This window comes from Rosa rugosa, chromosome 3 (assembly GCF_958449725.1).
Source record: "Rosa rugosa chromosome 3, drRosRugo1.1, whole genome shotgun sequence".
Classification (NCBI taxonomy): Eukaryota; Viridiplantae; Streptophyta; class Magnoliopsida; order Rosales; family Rosaceae; genus Rosa; species Rosa rugosa.
In genome coordinates, this window is record NC_084822.1 from 51,366,127 (window position 1) to 51,380,060 (window position 13,934).

Sequence of the window (13,934 nt, forward strand, 5' to 3'; positions counted from 1 at the left end):
AAGTTATTTCAGGGTTCAAATTATCTTGGTTGTGGTGTGTTTATGCATGATTATTTGAAATTAGATTGTTCTGTTGCTCAACAGGAGATTATGTTGATTGAAAATAATCAAAACACTATAAAGAATAACACTGTCACAGGTACAAAAAGAACATTGTTCAATAATAAGTCTGCAAATATATGGCATAGAAGATTAGGCCATATATCCAAAGAAAGACTGAAAACACTCGAGAAAAATAAAATTTTACCTGCATTGGATTATACAGATTTAAATGACTGCATTGAGTGTTTTAAAGGGAAATTAACAAACTACAGAAAGAAAAAAGCCTTAAGAAGTCAAAACCTATTAGAACTAATACATACAGACATATGTGGTCCATTTAAACATAAAACTATCTGTGGAAATTTTTACTTCATCACATTCACAGACGATTTTTCCAGGTACTGCTATATCTATTTACTGTCAGAAAAATCACAAGCTCTAGATGCATTCAAAATTTATAAAACTGAAGTTGAATTGCAACTAGAGAAGAAAATTAAGCTAGTGAGATCTGATAGAGGAGGGGAGTTCTATGGGAAACACACTGAAGCAGGCCAGCAAAAGGGTCATTTTGCACTATATTTACAGGAAAATGGCATTAAGGCTCAGTACACAACTCCCTATAATCCTACACAAAATGGAGTAGCAGAGAGGAAAAATAGGACATTATTAAACATGGTGAGAAGTATGATGTGCACTACAGGTCTACCTATATTTTTATGGGGTGAAGCTCTTAAGACTGCAAATTATATTTGCAATAGATCACCTAGTAAATCAGTAGACAAAATACTTTTTGAGTTATGGTGTGGAAGGCAACCTAGCTTGCATCACTGCCATGTGTGGGGATGCAAGGCTGAGGCAAAGTTGCCAAATGCACAGACACAGAAGCTTGAATCCAAAACAGTCAGTTGCCATTTTATTGGCTACTGTGAGAAATCTAAAGGCTATAGGTTCTATGCAGCTCAAAATTTTACCAGAACTTTTGAAACTCATCAAGCAAAATTTCTGGATGAAGGATTTAGTAATACTAACTTTGAAGACTTGTCCTTAGAGTTAGAAGAAATTACTGAAAATCAAAATTTACATAATATTTTACCTTTAATTCAGTCAAACAATGCAGAAAATGCAGATACAGAAACTCCAAGCCAAAATCAAGCTTTAGAAGAACCAGTAGGCTTAGAACCTCATATAGATGAACCTATGAATGATGTCAATTTAGAAAATAACCCTGCAGAAGAACAAATTCCACCTCAGCCTAGGAGATCCCAGAGAGAGAGAAGACCAGTATATGGGGAAGATAGTGATTTTGTAGTGTACCTCCTAGTAGAAGTAGGGAACGCATTAGCTAATTAACCTGATTAGCATTAAGTGTTGTGATAGAATTAAGCCTCTCTAAGTAATAGACATTCAGTCGATTTTAGACTCCTTATGGGATGAGTCTAACTCGTGGTTTTGGCCAATATAAATAGGGAGCAAAGTCCCTGTATTCATCACCAGTTTTTGCATATTGTTCAGCCCCATTCTGAAGCTTTTGGTGTTGACATACAGAAGACTTTCTTCTCGAGTTCTGCTACTGCTATTCATCCTTATTCCAGTTGCTCAAGATGTCTAACCTTGGTCAAGTTGTTTCTGCAGGGATCCAGAGCGTCATTGATCCAGGTGGAGTCCTAATGCAGCTAGGAAAGCTATTCTGCAGATTATGTGATTGTTATGCAGCTGGTTTATTGTTCTTGATTTGTGTTGTATGATATGATCTTGTGGTTGATGTGTTGTTTGTTGCATCATGTAGATTTAACAATCCTGGGAATGATGTATAAAAGCCATGCGGCTACTGTGTTGAGTTTCATTTCTTTCCAAATTCCTACCTATCTCATGGAGTTCCCTCTTCCATATCTCAGTTCTTCTCCATCCACCATACTTGGCTTTTTATTGTTTATTCTCTCTTTATTGCTATGGATAACAAAAATTTCCAACAATAACGCAGCCAGAAAGAGGGGAGCACCGGAAGCAGCCGGTGCATGGCCATTAGTTGGTCACCTTCCCCTCTTAGGCGGCTCACTTCCGCCGCATATAACCTTGGGTAACATGGCTGACAAGTATGGACCGCTCTTCACAATCAAACTCGGCGTGCACCGATCTCTTATTGTGAGCAGTTGGGACATGGCCAAAGAGTGTCTAACCACCAACGACAGAGTCTTTGCTAATCGCCCGAAGCTATTAGTCTCAGAGGTTATGGGATACAACTATGCCATGTTTGGGTTCAGTACCTATGGTCCTTACTGGCGCCAGATGCGCAAGGTAGCCACCCTGGAGCTCCTCTCGAACCACCGCTTGGAGAACCTCAGGCACGTTCGTGAATCCGAGGTGAAGGCTTGTACCAAGAACATTTACGATTTGTGGAAGCAAAACAAAAGCTCAGATCATGTGTTGGTGGACATGAAGAGGTGGTTCGGAGACGTAACGATGAACACCATGTTTAGGATGGTTGTAGGGAAGCGGTTCCTACTTGAGGCTAGCTCGGAGCGTGAGAAGGAGGAGAACGAAAGGTGTCGAAAGGCGTTGAGGGAGTTTTTCAGATTGGCCGGTGAGTTTGTGATGGCGGATGCAGTGCCTTTTCTTAGGTGGTTAGATTTGGGCGGACACGAGAAGGCAATGAAGAAGACGGCAAAGGAACTAGATCATGTTCTGGAACGATGGTTGGAAGAGCATAAGCTAAAACGTAGTACTAATTCTACTTTTACTTCGCATGAGCCTGACGATTTCATGGATATGATGCTTTCTGTTCTTGATGATAGTATACTGGAGTTTCGTGGGTACACTACTGCTGACACCATCAACAAAGCTACTTGCCTGGTATGTGTTCTGAATTAATTTACGAGCCACATCGTTAAAAAAAAATTTAGGAAAAAGGAGGGTGAACTATAAATGAGGCGTTTATTACACACATATATCACATTGACACAAGATCTGGTAGTTTGTTGATGTGCAAGTGCACAATGTCGAAAATAGGATAGTTTTTTTAATAAAACTTCAATTGGGGGAAGATGAATTATGACCCACCAATTTTGTCTTGCTGATGAAGCTGCAGCACGCCAGCACCCACAATTGACTTATCATTATATGGCCAAATAATACTTGTTACCAGACATTATATGTACATACATTTTTCTCATACAAATTTTTATTTTTTCTTTCTTCTTCTTCTCAATGTTAGTTCATAGCTAGATTGTTTAAGTGAAAATAAGTCATCATTCATGCATGTAACATCTTCAACGAATTAAAATGAATTCTCATTCGAATAACTAAGTCTTTAAAATAATTGCATGTAATTCATGCATGCACGTACAAAACATTATGTTTTTGTTTAGATGCGTTTTCTAGAGCATTTCTTTGTAATTAAGTAATTTAACACTCAAATTTATAATTTAAGACAGATAACATGCGTTGATTATTGTCTAATATGTAATGTATGGGCTTTAATGTACATGCAGGCTCTTATATTAGGAGGAACAGACACCACAACAGTAACATTAACATGGGCTCTTTCATTACTAGTGAACAACCCTTCAATCTTAAAGAAAGCTCAAAATGAATTAGACACAAAAGTTGGCCGGAATAGACAAGTGAATGAATCGGACGTGAAGAACCTCGTCTATCTCCAAGCCATTATCAAAGAAACCTTGCGCTTATACCCTGCTGTACCACTCCTCGCACCCCATGAATCCACAGAAGACTGCACCGTAGGTAACTACCATGTACCCGCCAAAACACGTCTAATCGTCAATATTTGGAAGCTTCACCGGGATCCAAATGTCTGGCTAGATCCCTGCATTTTCCAGCCTGAAAGGTTCCTTACAAGCCATGAGGATTTTGATGTTAGGGGCCAAAATTTTGAGCTCATACCGTTTGGAAGTGGTAGAAGAATATGTCCAGGAATTTCTTTGGCACTTCAAGTTATAGAACTCACTCTAGCTCATCTGTTGCATGGGTTTGAAATTACAGCCCCATCAGATGAACCAGTCGATATGAGTGAGACTGTTGGGTTAACAAACATGAAGGCCACACCATTAGAGGTCCTTCTCATACCACGCCTTCCTGTTGACATCTATGAATACGTCTCATTATAAATTAAAGAACTAACCTTATTTTTTTACTTTTTTTTTTATTGACAACAGAGTAAGAACCTTGGTCTCGAATAAATGTGAAATTTTACTGTACATTATTGTTGAGGTTTTGAGTTTAATTCATTAGTACTTGTAGTTCAATAAGGCGCTTTTCAAGTACAAATATGATTGTGTATGCATCACCTTAAAATTCACGTACTTCCAACTAAATACACTTTTTCACTCCCAAAATCAAGCAAGTTCAAGCTACTATGGAACTTAAGATATCCAATTTCGATATGCATTTATGATCACCGATACACAACCATAGCCAACACGACTTGAAGCACTCATTGCAGCTACCACATTCAGAGGTTTGAAGTTGATATAACTCATTCCTACTTATTTTGGGAATGCCATATAAAACCTTTTCCATCAAAGTGTGGTCCATTGGAAAATAACATAACATCGTAATTATTACAATCACATGGTTGCTTGTGTTATGTGACGTTTCTTCAAATCTTCACTACTGGTCCTCAATATCACAAGATCTTAACCATGCATCCAACCCTTAATGTCATCAATAATTTCCCAATTAAGTATATTTACGAAGCTGGTGGGGAGGATCGATCAGCCTATCATTGCTCGAAAATGCTGCCTGTCTTCTCAAAACCATATAATAAGTTAGCTAACTACAAAGTCCAAACACACTATAAGGGAAGGAATTCGACTAGGGGACTCAATAATCAAATTACAATAGTTGGCACAAAATTAGGAAGGGAGAAAGACAAGATATAAGTTGTCTTGGGCCACTCTTGGGGCCATGGGTGGCTGCTAAATTAGATTATAAAACACGGATTAACGAGATCGAGTAGGAGCTGTATATGAATTCATCATATTAGTTAGTGAGAAATTCTTCAAGTGCGTTTATCGTGTCATGTGATACGATACGCCTACAGCCTACTAATCATAATTTTTTATTTAAATTTTTATATCCATAATATCCCTGTAAGTATCCATTAAAATTCTGAAATTATCCCTACTGTATTTTGTATTTTTGTTATTGGCCTGCCGCTCTACACACGTGACACACTGCAGGCGTACTGAAGAACTCCTCCTCACTAGCAAGAGATAAAAATAGGGAAAAGAATATATTAATTATAATGCAGGACAAAAATAAAAGAGTTATTTAATTGCAAAGTTACTTTAATAATACAGAAAATTTAGAGAAAAAAGAAGAAGAAGAAGATACAGAAGTCGATAATTGAAACAAAAAATAATAATAGAAGCCTAGAAGGAGACAAACGACACAAATTTAAAGGTTTACCATAAATCCACATTCAAAGTGAAGTAAGTTACACGAATTGTATTATTTTAATGGTGGTTGCTTAACCGGGGTCAGTTAACCAGGGTTGGCACCTCTTCGTTTATACCAATCCTTGTCATAAATTAATTTGTAACGCACTCGTACTGTCACTACTTCACGTCGCTCTCCAAATTCCAACTCCACCTTCCGCCAAAAAAAAATTCCAACTCCACCGCTTCCAGAATTTGCGACTCCAAATTCAGATTCAGTCAAGGGCTCGCTCATTTGATTGATCGGTTTTGCGAGCGAGCGGCGGAGCGCAATGGTTGGGGAGCGCTCCGATAAAGTAATAGTGGCGGTGAAGGCGGAGAAGGTGATTTCCAACACCGCGTTGGCATGGGCGCTCACTCACGTAGTTCAACCCGGCGACTGCGTCACCTTGCTCGCCATCATCTCTCCCCTTAAAACTGGTAAATTTTCATTTCCAAGTCAACTTACTTTCTTCTATTGGTTGAATTTTGGCCCTCGGTTAATCGTGGGATGTGTGAGGCTTGCAGGTAACAGGTTCTGGAGATTTCCGAGATTCAGCGGAGACTGCGGGAGTCGGCGCAGGGAGGATTTGCCGGATCGGATTTGTCAGATCTCCGAGTCTTGTTCTCAGATGGTGCTTCAGTTTCATAATCAAATCCAGGTGAATAGTAGTCATGGATCTTTTATTTACTGTAGTGCCACTTACCGCCTTTCTTCACTACTTGGTCAAATTTCTCTGTTTTCTTTTGGACCTTAAGCGACAACACCACGCAGCTTGGTTGCTTTCTTACTTCTTAGGATAAGACCACGTGGACGTAGAAACAGCTTGTATAACATTTTGTTTGAATTTGGTTAGTGCACAAAATTCAAAAGTACACTACAGTTGCCTAGCTACCAGTACCAGTGATAATGTTGATGCACTTTTTCAATATATTTCCAGCGGGATACAACCTATTCCTACAGTTTGCGTTGAAATTTAGTTTGTATATAACAATAGATTTAAAAATTTTAAAAAAATCATATGGCCCCTAGCTAGGTCGTCTCTCGCAATTGATCATTGGCTGTCAGAAATTTGTAGATTCTGGATTTGTTTTGTTTTTATGCACGATAAGTTAAGTTGATCATTGAGGAGCACATGCCATGTGTTGAAAGATCAATTATGTTTTTTGGTCGGTTGAAAAAATCAATTGTGGATGCCCAGAATCGGATATTCTCAATGAAATATGGGAAAGAAAAAAAACTAATAAGAATTTGCATCTTACATATTGGCAGCCAATGTGAAAAATATGCATTATTTCGGCCAATAATTTTATTTTGGTGAAACAAGATGCATGTTTTCCTGAGAAAGCTGGCTGGTTTAGTTATAAATAGAAGATCTATTATTCTCCATACTAGTGTAAATCACTAAATGCATTAACCTTAAGTAAAGATCTGACAAAATAAAAGCTTGAATAATGAAATAATTGATAGAGTAGTGATTAATCACGCTTCATATTCAGTTTATCAGTTTAACGTACTATGTGAATAACTAGAGTTGATCATGATTGCAGGTAACAGTGAGGATTAAGGTAGTTTTAAGTACTCCCGGTGGTACTGTGGCAGCCGAAGCAACATACAATGGAGCCAACTGGGTCGTACTGGACAAGTAATTAAACATAAAAATGTATTATTTCTAAGCTATTAGTTCAGGTCATCCTTCCCAAATTCACACATCGAATGATGTCCTTGTCCTAAATTGTAGTGTGTTATAAACTTCTGTGTCCTTATACAGCTATACTTTTGTAGTAGTTCCTTGCATTTCACTTAACCTGTATATTGAAGTAAGCTACATATCTTTCTTCATTATAATCAGCATTGACTAGGTGGCTGAGAACCCCCATTGTCCTTGTATAACAGAAAACTGAAACAAGAGAGGAAGCATTGCATGGAGGAACTTGGATGCAACATTGTTGTAATGAACGGGTCTCAGCCTAAAGTCCTAAAGCTGAATCTGGGGTGCTCAGATGAACTCCAAACCCAATTCTTTTCTGCTGCTTCCTCACCAGGAACTCGCCTTCGAAGATTGGAAGAGCATAGGATGAATACCACTCCAGTGAGTAGTCCTGAAGAACCAAGTAGCTCCTGCACAAGAACGACAGGGGAAGGTTCATCATCAAGTTACGACACTGTGACTTCTCTTTTCCTTGTCTATGAGCAGAATCCTTTATTTGAAGGACAACAAGTGAGAAATCACAGACCACATGATTTGGAAGATCCATATGAAGAACTTGACTCAATTGGAGAAAGGCTTATAACTCTGTGTAAGCCCCAAACATCAACTCTAGCTTCTACGCAGAGTGTCTTATGGATCCCTCAAAACCACAGTGGTGATAGAAAGCACTCCAAACCCCAAGCTTATAAAAAATCACACAAAGTAAGATCTCCCACTTTCCAAACTCTATTTGACGAGTATGCACAGTTTGATCAAGATACAAGCATTGACAGAGCTGAACCCAGGGAAAACCATAACAAAGGCTACATTACTAATTCAAACATTAGGGATGCTGTTTCCTTGGGTACATCTTCCTCAATACCTCCTCCTTTATGCTCTCTATGCCAACATAAAACACCAGTTTTTGGAAAACCTCCAAAACAGTTCTCTTACCAAGAATTAGAGGAAGCTACGGACGCGTTCTCAGATGTTAACTTCTTGGCAGAAGGTGGCTTCGGTGTGGTTCATAGAGGGGTGTTGAGAGACGGCCAAATTATTGCCGTGAAGCAGTTGAAGTTCGGTGGTTCTCAAGCAGATGCTGATTTCTGTAGGGAAGTGCGTGTATTGAGCTGTGCACAACACAGGAATGTTGTGTTGCTCATTGGGTATTGTATTGAAGGCAAGTCAAGGTTACTGGTTTATGAGTACATCTGCAACAGCTCCTTGGATTTCCATTTACATGGTATGTTCGTTCTTTTCAAGTTTATGATTTATTGGGATTGGCTTATGAAAGCATGTTGCACAATACGTTTGCTCCTTTCAGTTTAAGAAATTGACATTCTCCCTGCCTATAAACTGTCTGCATATTAACTTATGTTCAGCTTACAGTCTTATATTAAATCTGTTTGAAGGTGTGGCAGGAAACAGAACTCCCCTGGATTACGAATCAAGGCTAAAGATAGCTACTGGAACTGCTCGTGGATTAAGATATCTTCATGAAGATTGCAGAGTGGGTTGTATAGTGCACAGAGACCTCAGACCGAACAATATCCTTCTGACCCACGATTTTGAACCTCTGGTACTTGAAATGGATCCATGGTTTTTTATGTCATTTACTTAAAAAAAAAAATGTGCATTTTGTTTGAAGTTAAGGTCCCATTTCTTAATTTGTTGATATTGCATCCATACGAAAATTGTACAAAAAATTTGGTCCTGTTGCCACCTGTAAGGCACATTATTTTCTTTCTGGTATGCTCATGTCTGTTATACTAGTATGCTTTACTCATTTGCTTTCTTATTAGGTTGCGGACTTTGGGCTTGCTAGATGGCACTCTGAATGGGAGACCAGCACTGAGGACCGGTGTATTGGAACTTCAGGGTACATTCTTCAAATCCTGCTAGCTATGGATCAACAATTCTTGTAAAAAAATTAATCCTGTTATATTCACGTTACAATCTGTGTTGTAGGAAAAAATAAAAATGTAATTCTATATGTAGCTTATGAAGCTGATGTAGTCATGTAACTGTGCAGGTATCTTGCACCAGAATATATAGACAGTGGTCAAATTACACATAAGGTAGATGTGTACGCATTTGGAGTTGTTTTGTTGGAGCTTATGACAGGTCGGAGAATCGGTGAATTGCATTATGTCAGGGGACATCATTTTTTGGAAGAATGGTTGCACCGGTTAGCTACATTAGAGCCAAACCATATCTCACCAATTTCCTATCACTTGCTGGATCCAAACATGGCCTCCGAATCCCCCGACTTTCCCTATCAACTACAGGCAATGGCTCGTGCTGCTTCCTTGTGTCTTCGTCGAGATCCTGAATTCAGACCCTCAATGTCAAAGGTTTGAAGCTTGATTCTCTCTGTTCCAAATTAGTTTCCTTGACATTGGTACCTGAATGTATCTTTTAAACTATATCCCTTCAAATTTTCTGTGAAAGTTGTATGAGATCAAATTGTCTCCTTTTGTGTACAGTTAATCAGAGTACTAGAAGGAGGTGATCCAGTTGTTCCTATTGGCCTGGACTTGAACACAGTTGGTAGTAGAAGTGGCCATTTGCCTGGACTAAGCTCACAAAGGCAGCCTAAACCCAGAGGAAACCACTCTCGTAAACTATCACATTGAATACCCATCCTTTTTAGTAGAAACAGCTTGCATTACATCTGGCATTATGACAGAGCTTTTTCCCCCCAATTTTTTCTTCTGTCTGTGTAGTTCAGATTAGCTTGAATACCTATCTTTCGATCAATTTTTACCATCATTGAGCAATAAGAAGTATACCTATTTTTTGCTAGCCGATTGGATTGCATTTTTACTTCCCATCAAACACACTCAAGGGAACCACTTTTTGTTGATGCCAAAGATTGTTAAATTATGTAGTAATATGGAGTAAATCAAGCACATATTTTCAAGCAATGTAAGTAATTTGCAGATGCTCTTGCTATAGTTTAGTGAGACTTAACATCATCTTTTATTTTTGATTTCTGTAGAGATTACTTGAATCTTTTCAAATTCCGCATTCTTTAGATGTTGTTATTACTTATATATTTTTTTTTTTTGAAGAGGTATTTACTTATATTTGTTGAATAAGGGGTTTGTCAAAAAAAAAAAAAAACAAGCACATAGGTTATTTGAATTGCTATGAACCCAGCTATGAGCAAACATTCCACCACTAGTTACTAGCTTTCTAGGAGAAACGAGAAAAGTTTATTTCACTAATCGCATAACCAATCATTTCCTCCAATCTCATTCCATGCATCTACCTCCCTTCTCTCCATACATTCATAACCCAAGAGAATCTTGCGAGCAGACACGTGGCATTACACAACTGGTCATCCCATCTCTGCATAGGTAGCTAAACTAAAAGTATCTTTTTGATCAGACACGTGTCGTTACACAAACGGTCATTGAGATTAGGGAAGTCATAGGGGACGAACCACTGGATCAGTGCCTTGTCTCCTGGCCGGACCGGCTCGAAGAAGAGTAGCTTCCCTCGGACGGTAGCGAGTCGGCGTCGGTAATCAACCGGGTCTGCATGGACATGGGAGTGAGCTCCGGAGCTTGCTCCGACACCCCCCACACCTTCACAGACTTATCCAGGCTCCCACTGTACACGATCCACCGGTGATCGCCGTTGGTCGAACGTTCACGATCCTCCTCAACGGCCAAGCACTTCACCGGCCCAGTGTGGCCCGCCAAAACCGACAGGCACGTGTGGATCACGCCGTCCCTCCTCCACACGCATATGGTCTTATCAGCCGAGCCGCTGAACACCAAGCTCCCAGCCGCCGCCAAGCACAGCACAGCCAGCCTGTGCCCCTTGAGGACCCCACCATGCGATAACTGCTTCTCGCGCTCCCAGAAATTAACCAACCCATCCGACGACCCACAGTAGACGAGAGACCCAGACGCGCTCACCGCGAGTGCGGTCACCGCACTCTCTTGCTTCAGCAGCGTCTGCACCAAAGAGTGTTTGATCATCTTCCCACTCTGCTCCTTCTTCCAAACCTTCACCGTCCCGTCCGCCGCGCCGGTGTACAACAGCCCTTCCACGCTGGCCACGACGGAGTTAACGGCGTCGTCGTGCGCGTGGATGGACTCGATGCATTTGGAGGTGTCGATACGCCAGACTTTTAGCGTGCGGTCCCAGGAGGCTGAATACAAAAGCCTCTTGTCTTCGCTCAAGCTCAGACACGAAACGGCGTCGGAGTGCCTGATCCAAAGCGTTTTCGTTTTCCTAACTTGAACGTAGTTGCTGGGTTTGACGGAGTACTTGAAAATGTCCATCAGAGTCGGCATCGTCCCGGCTCGTTTGTGAACTTTCGGGTCTTTGGAAGAGACTCTCCAAACCCTAATCTTGCCGTCCTGGTGACCTGTGAAGAGCTTCTCTCCGGAGATAACAATTGCTTTCACCAAGCCGCTGTTAGACTTGAAGCCGCTGTACTCCTTGAGATTCTTCCATACTCTGATATTCTTGCTGTCGGAACCGGTGTACAGAAGGTCTCCGGTGGCGGCCAGAGAGTAGATGTGGCCTTCCTCGCGAATGAGAGAGCCGAGGAGGCCGTTCTTGGGGACCTTGTCTTCGAACGGCGTCCATGGCGACTTGGTGAACGGAGAGGCAGAGTTCTGGTTCCATGGTGACATAGTCATGGGAGAGCCCTCGCCGCTGAGCCGGGTGGGGTCGAAGGCCGCGGCGCTACTGTTTCGCATTTGGTAGTCGTGAATGACGTCGGGGGACATGGCGGAGGCCGAAATATTGGGATCGGAATGGACGGCATTGCCGAAAGTACTGGCCCTAGGTAAGCTGCTGTCATCGGCAAACATCTTGTCTCTCATGGTTATTGGATATCTTAACTAAACCAATTTGTGTACAATTACTTCATTTACGTACTGATCCAAACAGAATTAAGAAATGGCCCGATTTGAAGATATGGGAGTTTTTATTAGAAGTTTGCAATGGTGGTGATGAGGAAATGAAGGGGGTGACAAAGAGGTAGCCGATTGGTGTGATATTAAGAAATGAACAATAGAAGGGCGGGAGTTGAGAGACGGGGTGCTATATATAAAATGTGTATATATAGAACGGGGATGGGAATCGTAGGCCGGTACGATGTGTACACGTGTTAGGCAGATTCGTAAGGGCTGAGTGATTAGGGATTATGGGGTCCGGAAAATCTGGGTCGGATACTCAGAATAGCGTGGATGCTGGTTTTGGAGGTTTGGGAATAGGGGGTGGCTGTCATGATTCTACGGTTGGGGTTAGTGGCCCTACAGCATGTATCTTTCTATTTTTGGTGTGTCATTTGGGAGGTTTAATGTTCTATGACGTATGAGGGAACTCGAATTAACTACAATTATTCCTAATCCTTTTGTCTTTGAAAGTTGATTAACCTTTACTTAAGCATGTGTAGGCCAATACTGAAAAACCTAATGATGTGTAAGCGGCTTCTCTTTAATTATTCAAAGGAAAAAACAAAAAAAGAACATACAGAATTGGCTTGGCATGGTCAACTATTAAAATCATTAACCTATTAGATCTCTCGATGATATGAGAATCAACAAACTGACATTTTGGTGCTTGATTCGAGTCCTTTTTAAAAAATTAGAAGGACACTCAAGTTATGGCAACTTCCACATGCAATCTCTGACGTTTAAGCATTTTATTGTTAGTTTAACCAAGAAAGTGCCAATAAATTAAAATTACATTTTGCTAATCTACTTTAACTACGCCACTACGAATGGTGCAAGATTTTGCAGTGGTTTGTAACGGTATATAATGTCAGAATAGCTGAGTGGAGTTCCTTTAATTATAGGTTAAGGACATGCACTCACTTTGGAAGGAGCAGTGATACTGGTCCTTTTACTCTATTATGGCTGAACATGGATGATGAAGTATACCAAAAGCAATGCCTTTTAGTCGTGTTAACAAAAAGGACATGATTGATTACCAAAAACAAGAGAGGAGGAGGCGAGTATCATAATTGTTGGCACAACCTATATTACATGAACAAAAAATATTATGAATTATGTATATGTGAGTGTTTGTGAAAGTCCGATAGTGATCGATTTCCCTAGCGTGAAGGCATTGCCATTTCAGATCAGTTAATAAAGGTGCATATCAAGTTATCAACCATGAAATTCAACTCTCTGACTTCCCTGGTCTCTTATGGTACCACAGAATCTAAAGAACAATTAGACAGTGTATACATCGCTTCTAAATCATATCCATGCAATTTCCTAGCTTTGCTGAATCGGGTCGTACGACATCTCATTAGCTAGGAACCTATAACGTCACAGCCACTTTGCCCTAATTCTTAGGGGGCCAGCACTCACCTTGTAAAATCTAAATGATAAATGAAATTAATATGTGATAAAAAAATATATATAAAAAAATAAAAAGTTGCTGATCACCGAAAAGAAAAGGGTGAAAAATTAACAAGAGGACATTGCTAGCTTTCCCTCTATATGCTTCAAGTACGAAACATTGGAGCTCGATGATTGTAATGTTTCGGGCAATACAGGAAATGGTAGGGTAAAGCGAATATTGTTTTACTAAGAGAAAACAAATGGAAGATGACGACAAGATGATCGGTCACAGTCAAAATAAATATTGAGAAGTAAAAATCAAATTACAGACAAAATATCCAATGTCTGCATGTGTTGATCGTGGGTGTATTAAATATCTGATCAATGGTGGGAAATGCCCCTATAAGATTCTGAGAAGAAATTTTTGATGAAGGTGGTAACTAAACAAT

General features: G+C 40.2%; 3 protein-coding genes across 5 annotated transcripts; 2 read left to right on the top strand and 1 right to left on the bottom strand.

Moving 5' to 3' along the window:
• Window positions 1-1,866: 1,866 nt before the first annotated feature.
• LOC133739204 (cytochrome P450 CYP82D47-like) lies at window positions 1,867-4,307 on the top strand. Its single transcript, XM_062166941.1, has 2 exons — window positions 1,867-2,892; window positions 3,531-4,307. Exons 1-2 carry the CDS (start codon window positions 1,912-1,914, stop codon window positions 4,164-4,166), a joined length of 1,617 nt encoding a protein of 538 aa, XP_062022925.1. The 5' UTR covers window positions 1,867-1,911; the 3' UTR covers window positions 4,167-4,307.
• Window positions 4,308-5,595: 1,288 nt separating this feature from the next.
• On the top strand, window positions 5,596-9,976 carry LOC133736352 (inactive protein kinase SELMODRAFT_444075-like). Of its 3 annotated transcripts, none has more exons than XM_062163810.1 (8): window positions 5,596-5,918; window positions 6,006-6,139; window positions 7,029-7,123; window positions 7,375-8,411; window positions 8,590-8,747; window positions 8,971-9,047; window positions 9,201-9,522; window positions 9,655-9,976. In XM_062163810.1, the coding sequence occupies exons 1-8, from the start codon at window positions 5,771-5,773 to the stop codon at window positions 9,802-9,804; spliced, it is 2,121 nt and encodes a 706-aa protein (XP_062019794.1). In that variant the 5' UTR covers window positions 5,596-5,770; the 3' UTR covers window positions 9,805-9,976. The 3 variants fall into 3 exon arrangements, with proteins under 3 accessions (XP_062019794.1, XP_062019793.1, XP_062019795.1); XM_062163809.1 differs by having other exon boundaries at window positions 5,597-5,918; window positions 8,581-8,747; XM_062163811.1 differs by lacking the exons at window positions 5,596-5,918; window positions 6,006-6,139 and having other exon boundaries at window positions 7,029-7,141; window positions 8,581-8,747.
• A 314-nt stretch (window positions 9,977-10,290) lies between these two features.
• LOC133736354 (protein JINGUBANG) lies at window positions 10,291-12,476 on the bottom strand. The gene has a single exon (XM_062163812.1). The coding sequence runs from the start codon at window positions 12,013-12,015 to the stop codon at window positions 10,624-10,626; it is 1,392 nt and encodes a 463-aa protein (XP_062019796.1). The 5' UTR covers window positions 12,016-12,476; the 3' UTR covers window positions 10,291-10,623.
• Window positions 12,477-13,934: the final 1,458 nt, after the last annotated feature.